Source organism: Gouania willdenowi, chromosome 13, assembly GCF_900634775.1.
Source record: "Gouania willdenowi chromosome 13, fGouWil2.1, whole genome shotgun sequence".
NCBI classification, from domain to species: domain Eukaryota; kingdom Metazoa; phylum Chordata; class Actinopteri; order Blenniiformes; family Gobiesocidae; genus Gouania; species Gouania willdenowi.
In genome coordinates, this window is record NC_041056.1 from 23,617,245 (window position 1) to 23,634,509 (window position 17,265).

Consider the following 17,265-nt stretch of genomic DNA (forward strand, 5'->3'; position numbering starts at 1 on the left):
AGTCAACGTGTAATGAGTTTAATGAACATGGCTCAGGTTAGTTGTTCTCTCACTTATTACAGTCACTTGTTCATTAGTGGAAGCTTTTTATTCATGTTCAAAGCCATGATCTCCATCGTTTTCTTCGTAGTCACTTTGCTCTTTTCACTGCTCATAAGCACTAACGGCAGTCCACGGGCTGTTTGGTCCACTAGCTTAGCTTTAGCATTAGCTTGATTTCTAGTTTCAAATGCTCCACATTCAGTGGTGCGGCGGTGTCATAGAGAATGAGGTAGCGTTTTACTTGCAGCTCCACCAGGACTTATTTCCACGTTACATGAATTACTTAAGTAATAACACACAAAATAAATAGTTAACTAGGTAATAACACACACACTGCTCAACTAATTTCCTGACAATAGAACTTTCCATGTTTGTTTCTTGCCACTCAGAACTTGTTCACTTCCTTTTTGTATTACTTTAATCTATGTTTTCAAAGGTAAATTTGTGTTCATCCCATTAGTTGTTGCACACATTGTTAAAGTGTCTGTACATCTGTGTGTCCATATAATGCCACAGCTGCAGCGTTGTCATTTAATGGTCCCATAAAGCAAGGCCTCATTTCCTCTCTCTCACTGGAGGATAAATTACAGCCACTCCCTCTCAGCCTGCGAGCAGCATATCACTTGATGTGCAACACCCAGAGAAATGAAGTACTTGGGAGTGTGGAAGCCTCTTGGACAACAGTAATAATAATTCTTAAGGCCAGTTTTAAACAAAAAAGGAACAAAAGTTATAACCCTTCCCAACATTGCAGTCAATAATGTTACACTGACTGTAGAAAAGAATCTATCCATGAGTCACAGATTTAAATATCACACTACTTTCTGATGTTTAGCATTTACTTAAATAACTTTTCATTTATTTAAAACACTTGAGCAAATTGTAAATATTTGCTCAGCGTGTACACTTGCCCGATTATTTTCTTTTTTTTTTTTTTTTTTTTTTTACTTGTCTGCACATGCTGTCAAAGGTCAACACCACAGGAAGTGCAATCATTATGAGACAGCAATGCATATTTTGTTATTGCAATAAAATACATTGATTTATTTTATTGCTTAATTGTGACCATCACCAGCCCTCCCTAAGGAAGGGTAAGAAATCTTTTATTATAGGGAGGATATAAAAAGGGAGAGCAGTGTTACACCTAAGTGGAGGGGGAGGGGGAAGGGGAGGGGAAAGGGAGCAGGGAGGAGAGACTCAAGGCAGGAAATAGAAAAGGTGGGGAAGAATAGACTGTTTTGCAGTGAGGGTGAGATGTGAGGTTGTAGAATATATTGTGTTTATTATGTTGTGTAATCCAGCCAGTATGGTGACAAGTGTGAAGCTTAGCTATAATGGTGGTGGCTGTGAACAGGGGGAATGAGTGAATGGTAGTACCTAAAGCAGGTATTTGGGATTAACGTGTCTAAGGTTAAGCCCAGTATTAGTTTTATCCCACATCCCAAGGCGTGCCAGTGCATCGTATACCAGTATATGTACAAAAAAAAAAAAACGCTACTGCAAGCCCAGGAACTGCCCTGGGCCCGCAGATGCAGCCAGGCCAGCAGAAAGAGCAGAGGTCAGGGAGCCCCAGGCAACCCCCCCGTGGCCGAGCAACCCCCCAGATGCCCCCAAGATCCCAGGCCGAGAGGCAGCCACCGCCCCCCACACACACATTCGAGGAAGCCCCAAGCAGCCGAGCACCCAGCGCATCCCCCCACCGACCCCAACCCCCAACCCCAAGGCCCCCCGCCAGCATCCAGCCCCCGCCAGCATCCAGTCCCCCCCACCCACCCACCCACCCACACCCAAGCACCCAACCCCCCGAGGGAAGGGCCCAGAGAGCCCCCCGCCCGAGACCCCAGCAGAGGAGCCAAGGCCCCCGCCCATCAGACGGCCAGAGCCGCGCGAAACGGGCAGCCGGTGGGCCCAGAGCCAGCAGGGTCCGGACCCCAGGCCAGAAGGACCCGGAACAGAAGCAGCACCGAGAGCAGCGCCCCCAGGGACGACAACCACGCCCATAGTCGCCGAGGGCACCAAGGGGATGCTGCAAGCCGCCCCGCCGGCCCCCAGGCGCACCGACCAGGCACCCCAGACCGAGCCAGATCACCATTCCTTGATGCCGCCCGCGCGATGCGCCCCAGACGCCCCCCCCCTACCAAAGGGCCCAGCCACACCGCAGAGCCCGGCTCACAGGGCGCCGCGCAAGCCGGGGCCACCCGGGGCCGCACCCGCACGTATGGCAGGGCGCGGCCCGTACCACCCGCCCCGGCAGACCCCCGCCAGGACCGGCCCAGCCAGCCGGCCAGACCCGCCGGACCCAAAGGGCACCACCGCAGGACAGGGAACCCCCAAGGGCGAGCCCCCGGGCCAGACCTCCATGGGGGGCACCCCCCAACCCCCCAGCCCACGAACAGGCCACAACCCAGCAAGACCGCGCAGCCCCAGACGGCACAAAGACAGCTGCCCAGGTCCCGCCCCCCACCGGACAGCGCAGGCCACGGGGCAATGCCCCCCCGGCGCAAGAGCGACCGGCGGTCGCCACCACAGGAGAGAGGGACCCCAATGGCACACAACCGATGCGGAGCAGCAGCCCCCAGCCAAAGGCGCAGAACCCACCCACCTGCCAGCCCGCAGATAGCAGGACAGACCTTCCAAGTGGCCGATACCGACCTCAACCCCCGGAACAGCTAGAGCCGCCCCCCAGCAAAGAGCACCACCCCGGAGCGCCAAGCAACCCCGCCCCAACCCCGGCGCAGACGCCGGCACCCCCCAGCGCACCCACCCCCCACACCGGCGCGGCAAGCCGCCCCGGACCCACACGCCGCGAGGCACGCCCCCAAGGCAACCAGGAAACGAAACAAGCGCCAAGCTCCACCCGCAGGGAAGGGGCACCCCCACGCCCCACCAGGCCGGCACCACCCGGAGAGACCCCGCAAAGGGAGCCCCCAGCAACACTCCTCCACACCCCCCAGAGCCCGATTATTTTCTCTAATTTCCTCCTGCTCTCATCACACTGCTTTCCTTCCCTGTCTCGTAGTGTTCCAAATATAGAAAGCTCACATTATAATAGATTTTCTGTACGTAACTTTGGCAACATCAAGTATGTCTGAATTCACGAGGCAAAACGATAAAGAAACTGCACAGCCAGTGAGAAAACGTACCTTAATTTGCCTCATAAATACACATTACTTGTAGTTTAAGTCTCTCCCATAAATAAACATTAGTCAGTCACTCATCCTTTGCAGTTGTGGATTAAGAAAATACAAAGATGACACCACAATGCCCATGGAGGTCCTAAGCATCGATGAATTGGTCAACTAAACTGTTATCAGAGCAAACATAAATACACAGACCAACAAACTGAACAGCTAAGAGTCAACAAGAGACAGCCAGAGAAACAGGGAGAAGTAAGGTAAACATGACCGAGCACAAAAACAAAAGGTACACAGTTTTTTAGGATAGCAAATGTGCAAATAAAAACATTGACTCAAGAGCCAAATAAAATAAGGGATTTAAAAGAAACAGACAGACAAATCAACATAGTATAAATCATAGAGAAACTGGATGACAGCAGAAAAAAAAAGGAAACCAATTGAACAGGATGCCATCCTGTCTGTTGGACCTGCCTGTATTAGACCACTGTGACCATGTCATGATGACATCCCAGCATTGCTAAAGAACTAATGGAAGTAATCAGAAAATATACAGTACACAGATTTTGTGATGTAAGTTTTGCTTTTATATAATGTAGAAAAAAAGGTTTTCATGGTTTGTGAGCCTAGCCTACAAACATTACTCCCAGTCCTATCAGTTGTTCGTTCATGTAATTTTGCTTTTACTGAATACTAAACAAGTGTTTACCATAGAGAAGGTCAACACCATATTTATTCATAAAGCAATCAGTAGATAAGATGTGTGTGAAAAATGCCGTTTTATGGCTCAAATGAAAAAGTAATATCGTTGTCATTAGCTGCTCACAAATTGCTACTGATATTGGAGCTTGTCCCAGTTGAGTAACAGCTCACAGCAGAGCACAACCAAGAAAGCACATCAGTCCAATAAAAGACTAATACACTGTGATGGGAAAACAGATAGGCCTAAAGCAGGACTTGAACCTACATTCTATGCTCTGAGGGGAAGAAGCACCAACCATTGCAAACCCAAACTCCAGACAATAATGATTAAAATAAGAAGTGTTTCTATGTTTATCCTTCAAAACAATTAAACATGTATTTACTGGTTCCAGAGATGATGTCCTTTGGAAAAAATAAGCTTAACTAAATATTAAATTCAGGCTTTTTTTGTTTTGTTTTTTTTCCAATAACGCAATGATGCAATACAATATTTTTGTTTGCAATAGCGTCTTGTACTTCAGGGTGTAGCTGTTTTATTAATACTTTTATGCTAAGATTAGTTGCTACCACGTTGTATCAATGACCTGTATGTTATTAAAATAAGTTAAGTCCTCTGAATGCGTAAAATGCGTAAAACACTTATTTCTTAACTTATTGTGAAAACCTTCAGATGACTGTTTCGTGAAAACACACGCAAAAAAACAGGAATAGCTAAGTACTGGAGGTCAAGCTTGGTCACAGTAATTAATTGCTGCTCTTTAAAAAAAAAAATTGAATCCATCTGTTGATTTACCTTATTTGTTACACTAAACTACGGTAATGCTTCGGCAAAACACGATCTAGGCTTGGTCCATTAAGAAAATGAAAAATGATAGGAAACTCAGAGATATTCAATCCAACAAAATGTCCACCTTTTTTTTCCTCCGAGACCTTTAAAAGGGCTCTCTTAAGGCTTTGAGTGGGTGTGTGTTTATGTAAAGTGCGTGTGTGTGTGTCTCCATACCAGTCCTGCAGACTTGACTTCACATTGCCCACAGATCTTTCCCTTCAGTCTGCTTTTTCTTATCGCTGTAAGACAGGGAGAGAGAAGAAAGGTAGAGGTGGTAGTTGAAATGGACCAAAAAGAGTCAGAACACATGTCATTTCATTCATTTGAAGTTACCTCTAACTGACAAACACACTAAAAAGATACTTTTTTGGGTTTGTTTGTTCAATGAGCTTTATGCACACAGGAACATGACGTAATTTCCACTGAAATGTCAGGAAGGCTGTTTACTTCCGGCGATCACTGAATGCTACTACTGTGCTATGCTAGCGACTTCACCGCTTGGTTTAGTCAATATTTGCCTTTTATAATCACATCTTTTAGTTGTTGTTGTATTGTTTTAATATTTGTGTCTCCCCTTACGTCTAATACGACATGTAAGCGAACAAAGTTTTGTCTTCAAAAACGCGAGGACAGAAGTTCAAGCCACCACAGTGGTGTGCCGCTCTGCACCTCCTATTGTGTCCCACGTAACTTTACATTCAAGTGAAAATATTATATGATACGGTGTATAATGCACCACATAATCATGTTTAGCCAGCTGTTAAATTTACCGTCTAGTGTTTTTAAATAGGTTTACATTTTTTTATTTTCCAGGCTACCTGTGAGTAGCTGTAAACTGTGGGATGTTGCGACCATCAGAATTGGGTCATCAGTTGACACTGACGAGAAATAATGCTTTGTTCAGTTAAAATAAATATATACATATATAAATCTCTTCTCATAACATCACTATAATTGTGTGGATTTACAATATTTTGGTTGTAAGTTAATATGAACCCATAGTGTCTGTTTTGCTGAATACAATACATAATGTGCTGTGATTAAACCTGTGATGGTAAAGCTGAATTTGTGCAGTACACATTATAGGAGATCAATGAAAATGTGCAGCATAAATCTCTATGTGTAAGACATCTTCTGCATGATGATCAAGTTTGTTTATGTCATTTCACGTACTTTTACCACCGACACATTCAAGTCGATGTACAAACAGTGAAATCACATCTCATAATCATGTTTAGTCAGATGTACGTGTTATTCACTCTACAGTGACAGTAAATATGCTTGTATTTTATTCTTGTCAATATGCTACCTGTGACCAGATGTAACCTGTGGTATGTTGCGGAAGTTTTTTTTTATTTTTTATTTTTTTTGACTGTCGGAAGTAGGTCGCCAGTTAATCTGAACTGAACAGAAACAAAGTCATAGTTCTGGACCGTGAAGGCACCACGCTGAAGTTTGGTTCCACAGATTGTTTAAAAAAGAGTCTTAGAGTCATTAGTGAACAAAAAGAATCATGGCGATACCTTCTCCGTGTGTAAATTCAGGTAAACGCGGTCACAAGTTAACATGGAAACACTGCGTTTCCCCTGCGACCTCCAGTATGTATTTAGAGATTAGAATAGTGAGCTGACAGCTGATCAGTTGCCGAGTGGTTAATGCAGCGGACGTATGGATTACTTGAACTAGCATTTAGCTGTAAAAACAAACTATTATCACACCTCTAGGTGAAGACGCAGGTCCATGCCTTTAGTTGAAGAGTTTAAACGGTTCAGATAGTGTGTGTCAATCCAGTGTTTATTTGAGGATCGATTCCCACTCAAATCTGTATTTATTTTTATGAGACAGATCATATACGTGTTCATTGTTTTATTGTTTCATCACATTATACAGATTGTAGATTTTGTTAAAAAAAAAAAAAAAAAAAGGGTTGAAGAAGTGCAAGACACGTAACTTCCTGTTTACTACAGCCGTTGTGAGTAAACTTTGCTCCGAGAAGTCCGGTGTTATACATGTGATGTGCCCGCACACAGAGCTGCAAACACAATCACATATTAACACTTTAAACAGTTGTACAACGTAAATAAAAGCTACCGGCATGGACGAGGGCAACTTAGGGTCCTCTTTGACCACATCTGCTGTTGCTGCAGCAACTATCCACGCTGACAAAAGTCGGTTGCCAGTTAAAATGGTCACAACTTAAACTATAAAGGCCGGTACTTTCGCATTCAGAACGCTGTGACCGGAAATATAATTGTAACATGACATGAAACAAATAAATGGATTCGCTGTATTTGGGTCAGTTTGTTACAGTTATTAGTGATGGTAAAAAAAAAAACAACTAAAACAAGAAAGAAAGAACCTCTTTACAGATTTTTATGACTTCACATTCAAAAGGTTAATAACCAAAACATTTTCAAATTAATTGTATTATCTTATATCAATTATCAAATATAATTTTCTGTTTTTGAGGATAAAACACTGCAGCTTTGTCTCCATGAGGTCACAAGTATGCATACACATTGAAGGCTCTCTCTTTTTCATGTGCTGGTTTTGCTGCTCTGGATGCTACAGTTTATTGGAGAACCCAGATGAACCAAAGGCCAGTGAAAAACGACAAATCAACTTAAGATCAAATAAAGTCGTTTCCTGCTCACCTGCCAGTGGTTCCTCTGTCAGTACTCGGATCTTAACGTTGCCTGCTGAAAGCTTTAGATTGAAATCACAAAACCACAAAATAGTATCAGTCAAAAAAACTAAAACATATTTTAGTACATGAAAAACTTAAACATAAAAAGCACTTGAGAGTGTACGTCTCATTGTTTTCACTCCATGCTCTGTCTCAACCTCTGATTAAAAGACTGTTTGGTGCTCAGATATGTTGAAGTGCATCCACAGCGCAGACACCTTGGCCCGTTTCCTGCAGTTTTTGCTTGTGTAATCACAGCATCCTGTTTCTGCCCCATGAATAGTGAAAAAAGTGTTTTGACCGAAAACCTAAAATGCCGAAAATGTTCGGTGAACGAATTGTTGGTGAATCACTGATTAGAATACTGTAATAATGCACAGTTACCTTGCCCCTTAAGTACTGTATGCTGGAACAGATTTTAACCCACCACCCTTATCTACTGAGATCGAATAAAATAAAACAAAACAAACACTGGTCATGGAAGAGTTAATGCCACAAAATCATATTCACCAAAAAAAGCTGGGATTCACTAGTATGATACCTTATGGAGTTTATCCTCCTTTGTCTTCCAGGGGCTGTTTGTTTGGGGATCAACGTTTACACACCCACTCTGTCCAGATGTCCATCTTGATCCTTCTGAATTTCTAAAGAGAATACAGTAGACAAATGTAGGAAAAGACAAATACTTTTTAAGCTATGGTAAGATATACTAGAACAGCCCAAATCATTATTAAATTAATTAGATACAGTTATTAAAAATAAAAAAAAATTGATAATTGTTTGCAAATGCTTCTGTAATATATAGTTCGTCCATTCAGCTGAAGTTCAGTGTATTTAGGTTTACAGGGTTACAGGATCACTTTTCCTTATGATTGAGCTGCAGATGTGATTAGTTGGAATCAGTTGTGAGGTTTTGACACACCCATGTTTTTATCACTGCATTAAATTATGCCAGATCAGATCAAGTCAGATCTAGAGCTTTAACTTTATTAAAGCACACAACATACTGAAATAAAGTAGTACAGAATATCTGTGCAAAGCTGTCATGTTTCATTACAGGACAGTGAAGTTTTCTGGAGCTCCAACACAAGGCAGAAACTGACAAGCTTGCATAAACCATTTGACAAAATATCCATGATTCCAAAGAAGTAAGAATATATATATTATTATTTCCAAGGTAATATAAGACATAAGTCAACTCTCAGTGCGGTAGAGCCCAGGTACATGACTTCTTACACTCAAAATCTCCCAAAAGTATACCTAGTGTTGAAGTAAATTGCCTGTGGAAAAATATACCCTCCCCACCCCCACCATCACCTTCATTAATAATATTCGAATTAGCAAAGTCAGCCCAATGTTCTAATTAACTTCGCAGAAGAGTGAATTGAAGTGAATTTTACTCCCAAGCGAGTTCAAGCAAAGTTCAAGCAAAATGGCAACACTCTTAAGTGTCTTAAGTCTTAAGAACCTTATTTTAAAGGTCACATTCACAGAAGTAACACTACAAACACATCATAAATTTTACTTTATCATCCATAAACTAAATGCTGTGCATTTACTGACTGTAGTGTAATATGAGAACAGTAGCTCCGAGTATTGGAAACATAAATAGGTTAAAGTGCTGATTACCATATTATCATAGAAACATGATTTAAAAATGTAACTTTTGTTTCCCAAGAAACCTTATATCACAGTGTAAAAGTCCAAAACAGTAAGATCAAACAACTTCAGGCTGATAACATCGCCACAGAAAACAACAGAATATTATTAATGTTTATTGTAATTTTACTGCTTTGAGCTGCTGTAACACCTGAATTTCCCCCATGGGAATCAATAAACATTATCTCATCCTACATCCTACATCAACACACAGAGAATAAACTAGTAAACTTGGGATGTCAAAACTCAAATTATCGCGGATTATATCTAAATGTAATTATGTTTTTTCATGGTTATGTAAATGTTAGATTTGTATCCAGAGAAGATAGTATTTGTCTGTAGGGGAAGCCTCGTTTTACATCTAGTAACCACTTGCTCATGGCTCAGAAAGATAGTTGAAATTGAAGCTCTAGGCTATGTGCACTAAGTCAATTTTTTTTTTCTTTACCATGGTGAAAATAGCTGCAGACCTGATTACCCTGATCTGATCACAATGGTAGATTCATGTATTAATATTTTCATGCACAGGATGTTTATTTATACCCATGTGCTGAAACTAAAAATGTTGTTGGCCTTTATTTCTGCTGGGGCTAGACAGAGTGAGTGCTCATCTGTCTGAACAGGTGTTATTTCTTAAAATTGCTGTGGTCTCCTAAGTCAGCTTTAAAGGTATTAGATTAAAAGGTCATATGCACTGGTTTTAAACCAAACAATAGTTTTTGTCTGAGCCTCTGCAGAACAATTGACTTGCCACGAATAAATCTAATTCCTTCAATTGTTAAATATAAAGGCTGAAACTACGTAGGTGTTTGACATTTAACATTGTGCCCATATCAAAGCAACCATTTCCCAGCAACTCCTGAAAGTTATAATGATTTGAAAGCATCTTAGGACATAATTAACTTGTTTTTAGCAGAGATGCGCTGGATGATGATAGAAGAGTGCATAGACCTGTACACTGGAGGAACCAAGCAGCCACTACACCAATGTAATATGCATGAGCCAACAGAGGAGAGCCCACACCTCAGGTCAGGACTCAGCAAGTCACATTCAGCTTAAGAAAACAAGACTTTGAAAAGATCCTGGCAAGAGAAGACAGTTGGTTTGAGCAAGGAGTCAAGGAAACCATCTTTGCGAATGGCCATCTATGAACAGAGGATGGGGTTGAGACCCAACCTTTCCATTATCTACAACCACATCATCTCTTCACTGTCCCGTTGACTCAACACCGATTTATCTGAGACAACTGATAACAGAAAGCCTTTAGTATGTTAATCAGCCACACATTTGGTTCACCAGGGTTTATCAATTTCACAGTCCAAATCCCCGACTCCTATCTATCTATTGAATTTCAGAAGTGAAGAAGCATTTGGATGATAAGTGAAACTTCTTAGAGCAAAACCTCCAGTCCAGTTGTTTCAACTAACAGAACCTTCAGAGACACAGATGAAGACGGTTCATTCCAGGTAAAACAGTTTTTTGTTTTTTTTTGTTTGGTCACAGTTGTATGAAAAGAGTAATAACTAGGGTTGTCCCAAAACAACTTTTTCACTTCCGATACAATAACGATATTGCAGCCTTGAGTACTGATTGATACCAATATCAATCCGATGCAATATCTGCACAAATCCATACTTTGATTACTTATTTTGTAGTGTGGAATGTTAGAAAACGCTTGATCAAGTGATGTTACTCATACAGAGAACAATAGTCAGTAACAGTAGGGATGAGAAAAACTGATCCATTTATTATTAACCAATTGGTTATATATATTTTAACCTTCAACATAATATCTACAGTATTTTGCAATTGAATGAATACAATATAATATAATAATATATATAATATGTATATTTTAGATGCAGTCTGATAAAATCCAATATTCGTTTTCTGGCTGATAATGGACCGATATCTGATATCAATATTGGATTGAGACAGCCTTAGTAATAACCTCTCATTTTATTTACATTTTTTATTATAAATGCAATATAGCAAATAATAGTTTTTTTAACCTTGTGGTAACTGGCTTTGAGAAATAGGGACATAATTGCAAATAATCAAATTAAATAATTCAAATCAAAAGCAGACCTTGTGGTTGACAGTTCTTTTAATAGAACTAAGCAAAGGCAAAGGAAGTTATTAATGCTCATGTTATAAAATTAATTATGCAATTTAGACTATTCAAATGTCTTTATCAGATGTTTATTTTGGAATTCAGTTGGCAGAAATGTCAAGGAATAAGAACCTAATATCTGAAGTTGAATGAGTGTGTGCGTAATACTAGAGTTAGCACCCTTAACACGGTCCCTGTGCTGAGCTGAGCTGACATTAGGGGTGGGTGTCAGATAATCATCCTGGCGGCGTCACCTTGGCAACTGGATTGTCGCTAAAGGAGACAGTTGAATCACACCCTGTTGGTGCGAGATGACAGGTTTTACCCTAAGGACAGGAAACCGGAGATAAAGAGAATCGCTGTGCTTGTGCTACCTTTTGGACTTCACATTCAAAGATAATTTCAACAACAGAGTAAGCCAACACATTGCGACATATGTTTAAACAAAGATTTAAATATGCATAAAAGCTCCAAAGATAATGTGCGTAACTTAACATTTTTCACAGACTTTACTTTTTATAGAGATCCATCCAGACCAGATTGGCTAATCCATGTAGAAGTGAATCTCACTTTACAGCACTATACAAATTATGTACAAATATTTCAGGAGTGATCGATCCATTTTGATCGATAAGTCTTTGAAGCGATATCTAAAGTGTTGTGTTTGAAAATATACATTTGTTTGCTTCTATTTTAGGTGTTGGTTAAAATGTTTCAAATTTAGAGGAAAACCCAGCGACTGTAAATGTATGCAGTTGTTAGGTTTCTGTTTGTGCATTGGTGTTCATTTCTAATGGTATTTTCACAAAATGCTGCCCTGAATGAGCAGCAGGCGAGGCGATGAGCTATCAAGCATGAAGCTCTGCACATGAAATAAATGCAGCAGTATAAAAAAAGAGGGACTACAGAGCCCATAGAGCATGCTCATTATCTTCCTTTTAATTATTTTCCTCTCTTCTCAAGACAGTTTCCTGTGGTTCATTTGTTTGATGTGTGTCCAAGTTCACATGAGTTTACACACCTGCTAAAACAAAATGATCATCAAATGAAACTAAATCAGGTCTTGTAAAGGTGACCCAAACAATATGATGTTTGCTTTCAGTTTAAACAAGTCCAAAAAAGTCCAAAAAAATTTTTTTCAGCTTCCAGACTGACAAACAGCTTCTGGCTAAGAGAGCAGACATAGTGGTGGTGGTTGACAAACACCAGCAGAAGGAAGTGGTCATAGAGGTGGCTATGCCAGCCACTGTAATATCAGGAGGAAAGCACACAAGAAAATGGAGGCTTAAAGAACAACTGGACAACCGGCATGGAATGTCAAAGCCCACATGGTCTCCATGGTAGTAGGAAGACTTGGGCCAGTAACCCCCCAAACTGAGAGAGCGACTCCAACATATTCCAGGAACAACATCTGAAGCCTCAGTCCAGAAGTGTGTAGTGCTAGAACAGCCAAGATCTTAAGATCTCCCAGGCCTCTGGTAGAGGACCCGAGGTTAAAGCCGCTATCCGGAGTTTCTGAGAAACGTCTCGATGTCCCGCCCTAAACAGCTTCACTTCCTCCCACTGCCTCTCCCAATCTACCAGAAGCCACGCCTCTACTTTTCTGCATGCGCATCGTGGAACATAACAAGGTTGCATTGATATAGGTCTATGGGTCAGGTAAGAGCCAAAATCATATTTACCTGTTTGCTGTTGTGACGCACGGCCTTGTTTCCGTGCACAGTTATGCATTCACTTTGATTGACAGTCTCAAAAATAGGAAGTCGAAGCCTATTGGCTGGGTGCAATCGGCGATCGTTTCCATTTATATAGGGGTCTACAGGACAAAGGCGGGACTTATATTCATTAATGCATATGAATAACCACCGGCAGTAGACCATAGTAAAAGACTAGTTTGGTATTTTTTTGCAGAATCATACATAAACATAGATTTCTCAGAAACTCCGGATATCAGCTTTAAGGAAGACAAACCACCCCAAGAGATTGAGAGGAGCATTTGATTTTATATATATTCTGTCATGTACACTGTCTACAGCTCATATAAACAGCTACTAAAGGACATATTTAAATAAACTTCTTGATTGATGCTATTGTGATGTTCTTACACCGTTGTCAGTAGGCATATTACAGTATATGCTTACTATAGCTGAATCAACAGTGTCATCTGAGGCACAAAAACCTGAAAGTCTTCCTCAGAGGCTGTTGTTTTCCTCCATCAACTGAAAAACAGCCCTTAGTTTTTGTCAGCTGATCTAAGGTGTTACACATCTGAGTTCTTGCAGGTATGCACCGTATAACAGCCAAAAATAAATGTGTTACTTCCACATGAAGAACAAAAAAACAAAGTTATGTTTCTTACAAAGTACGTAGCAATCTTTAATCCTTAGACTTAAATTATTCTTGGAAAATGTTCCTGCCAGACTTTTAACTGGCAACAACATCAAGTTTGACTCTAGTCACTGGCTGCTGGCAAGTTTTAGAACCAATTTTAAAAATGTAGGTGTCAAAATTGGCAGTATAGGCTACAGCTGTGACCTGCTGAATAACCTTCTCTTTTCTGTGTGATGAGGTCAACAGGTCAGAGGTTGCTGTCAGTCCTACAAACTAGGTTTAAAACATTGCCTTTCAGCAGTAGGACTAAGACAGTGGAGCTCTCATCCACTGATTTTACACTGCAAAGACTCCACTGGATCTTCAAAAAAAAACTAGAGGCATTTTTACAAGTGAGTTTTAAATGAATTTTGTTATGTTCTATATATAGTTCACACATGACATCACAACATACAAGCATTTCCCGACCCGGCGCCATTGCTGTGGGCAGCTGAAACGAGTTTAGCCTCTGTTTACAGCCAAAAGAGCACAATATGGTAGTTTTGTGTTGGGTTAATGGTGCACTAATCACAGCAATACTTCAGTTAAACGTGAATTATTTAGTAATGGAAGTCAGCAATTCAGATACGTAACTTCGGGATAAGGACTGGCTCTGGAGGTGCGAGGCGGGGCTAGACTCGCGCCACGGCTGGAGGAGCAGCCGCCACCGCCTTCCTCTACCCGCCACCGGAGACTTTCTTCCTCCTTATGTGTCTGAGTGTTGATTTCTACTCTCAAGCTACTCTTTCATATTCTGACTTTAAGAGGTAAAGGGGTGTTTGACCCTCTAGCCTGTCTTCCCTTTATGTTCTGTTGATTTCAGTTACTCAGTAGGCCTGCATCCTTTCATGCTCTTTAGTAGTCAGTCTGAGCTTCTTCTACTTTCTTTTCCTCAAGGCTCTCCACCTGTTCCCTTTATCTCGCCTCAGATGCTAAATCCGTTCCTCAGTCCCGATTGCTTGTGTAGGTTTTATCCCTTTATGTTTCCTTCTTTGAAGTTTGTTTTTTTTTTCAGTTGTGATCCTGCCTTAAATAATTGGTGGCACTACACACAAAATATAGGTTTAACTATTGGAATTGGGTTGTCACATGTAGCCTTGTATTTCCCTTGGGTATGATGGGCTGCAATTGATATTATTTACTTCATACACTGTACACATTGTTACACAAAGGTGTGATTTATCTAAATTCTCACAGCCCCCATCTTTTATTTTTCCAACTTTACTTTTGTAAAACAGCAAGACTCACCTTCTCTCCTCTTTCTCTTTACTCATGCGATGTTTCAGCTGCTGTAGTTTCATCTCCATCTCTTTATTCTTAATGGCCAGAGGAGCGGTCTCCTCGCGGAGTTCTTGTAGGTTTCTATGGCAACATAAACACGAGGAGATATGCGTGATCAATCAAGAGCAATCAATCATACAAATCACCTCGTTCGTCACACAGGACAGCCCTGCTTTTATTGATATTTAATTAATTTTCACCAGCAGATCCCTGTTTCAGCAAGTAATCAATACTCTGTTCAAGTGGTCCCAAAGTGTCAGTTTCACCCTGTTATAGAAGGACATGGAGGTACTGCAAGGAAGCAGTTACTCACACTTATTGAATCATTTTATTTGAAAGATTTTAGACCTTATTTTTTATATTTTTGTTCATGAAACGCTTTTAAACTTCTTCTTCTAAAATGACCTGTATAGTCTTAATCTTCAGAAACAATTTTGTTTACTTCAAAATAAGTTTAACTTGGAAATTGTTTTTAAATTGATAGATTCGTACATTTCAAACCCCCAAATATTGTTTTTTTCTCTTACAAATAAGAGAAAATTCTAAAAATATTGCAGCACATTAAATTGCAGTTTTGACTACACATTTAAAATGTCTTTCTAGCCTTTACCAAACAAATGGGAGGGTGGAGGTAAGCAGATGAAGTCCATTGTTACTTTATTGTGGTACCACTATACCAGGGGTCTGCAACCTTTACTCTCAAAAGAGCCATTTTGCCCCATCTCACCTGGATTTAAGTTCAACCGGAGCCAAAAAAAAAAACCTTTTTAATGAAGACAACTTAGTGTATAAAATTATATACAGTTAAAATTATATAGGATAATGTTATGTAAAGAATATTTTTTTAAGATAATGTATTTGAAGGGCTACAAAAAAAAAATGAGACGTCAGTCAAGACATGCTAATTGCTAATTTCTTGAGACATATCAAGCATGCATATTTAGCCAGCATGTTGGCAGTTAAATGACTCTGTCTCCACACAATTGAAATGTATATTTACTTCTTGAATAGTCTTTTAGTTGATTTAGTTATCTTACCAGGGATTTAAAACTTAAAGTTAACCACAGGTGCAGGGAAAGTTAAAGGTCTGTAGATGTTTCAGGAGGTGAAGTAGGAACGTGGCTGAGTCATTGCACAGTGTGATTGATTTTTAGTTTGACAAATCGTTATATCGTGATTTTATTTGGTGTCAAAATCATTCATCATTAATACCCTCTGTAAGAAAATAATTTTCGATTTCAATATTTTTGAAAGCTTTCGGGAGCCATTGCAAAAGAGTCAAAGAGCCATATGAGGCTCCAGAGCCGTAGGTTGCAGACCCCTGCACTATACCAAGCATGAAAAAGTGAGAAACTATCAGGCTATCACGACCCCAAAGAAGAGCAAATTTGACCTCATCTTACCTGCCACTGAGCTTGACAGACTTGCTCTTGTTGTTCAGTTGCTCCACAAAGCGATTTGTCTGCATTTTTCTTTTTTTCTAGTTACTTATCAGGTAGTCTTCACTTGTCTTCAGTTGACCTTTTATGTGCAGAACTGTAGGAAGGACCATATCAGTTATTTATGATGAGGAACCCTGGCTTAATCACACATTACCACAATTTACATCAAAGCTGGGAAACAAACGTAATGACAAAGGATACACATGGAAAAAGGAAGAAAAACACTCTTGTTAATTTTAAATATCACACATACATATTTGTAAGGAGTAAAAAGCTAATTAAAATGGCCAACACAGTATGTGATGTATGAGTAAAAGGCAACTGTAATATGATGAAATGAGATCATGAAAAGGGGTTCATAATGTAAACCTGGTGAAGATGGAAATGACTGCTTCATTTTAAATTCATCAAAAAGAGAAAGTTTATGAAATGAAACTATATTGTTCATGTAAAAATTAGCTACCACATAGCTTTACAGTCTACTGAACAAATACATTCAATTTGTTTTCATAAATGATCTTTACATTAACACATTAAATTGGGAGAAATATTTGTGTTTAAATGAATGCAGCATTGTTTAGAACCAAGTTTGTTGTAGTTGTTGTTTAGTGTTTGTGGTTAAAGTAAAAGTATCGTTCCTTGCAGGTTAAAAAAATAAAATAAAATACAGACAAAGCGAGAGTTTAAATGCTGTGTCCAAACTAAGTCTCCTAAATCTGGGGAGCAAATTAAGGGCTTATTAAAAACAGGTGTGTTAAATGTCGGAACTTTTCAAACTTGTAGAACAAACGCCCCCCCCCACCACCCCCTCACCCCCACTGACGCCCCCACATCAAACTGTCCGTTAATGTGCAGTCACCGCAGTGTAAATATCATCAAACTTACCCAAATAACTGTGGAACAATCCGTAATGTGTAGCTTTACTTTGAACATAACGTCGACCTGTTAGGTTTCCTACTTCTCCTCTCAGTGTTTAGGCTGAGCTACTGTTGCTATGGCGACCCACT

The 17,265-nt window shown here is 40.3% G+C and overlaps 1 protein-coding gene across 4 annotated transcripts in view; it reads right to left on the reverse strand.

Annotated features, from left to right (window-relative positions):
- Window positions 1-17,265, reverse strand: part of zbbx (zinc finger, B-box domain containing) — a 44,697-nt gene extending 27,432 nt beyond the window's left edge. For all 4 annotated transcript variants that reach the window (XM_028464933.1, XM_028464931.1, XM_028464932.1 and 1 more), the window contains exons 1-6: window positions 17,144-17,265; window positions 16,220-16,352; window positions 14,784-14,897; window positions 7,935-8,037; window positions 7,362-7,413; window positions 4,882-4,946 (exon numbers count right to left, since the gene is read on the reverse strand). In XM_028464933.1, the coding sequence (XP_028320734.1) occupies window positions 4,882-4,946; window positions 7,362-7,413; window positions 7,935-8,037; window positions 14,784-14,897; window positions 16,220-16,284 (399 nt within the window). In that variant the 5' untranslated portion in view covers window positions 16,285-16,352; window positions 17,144-17,265. The remainder of the gene's footprint in view (window positions 1-4,881; window positions 4,947-7,361; window positions 7,414-7,934; window positions 8,038-14,783; window positions 14,898-16,219; window positions 16,353-17,143) is intronic.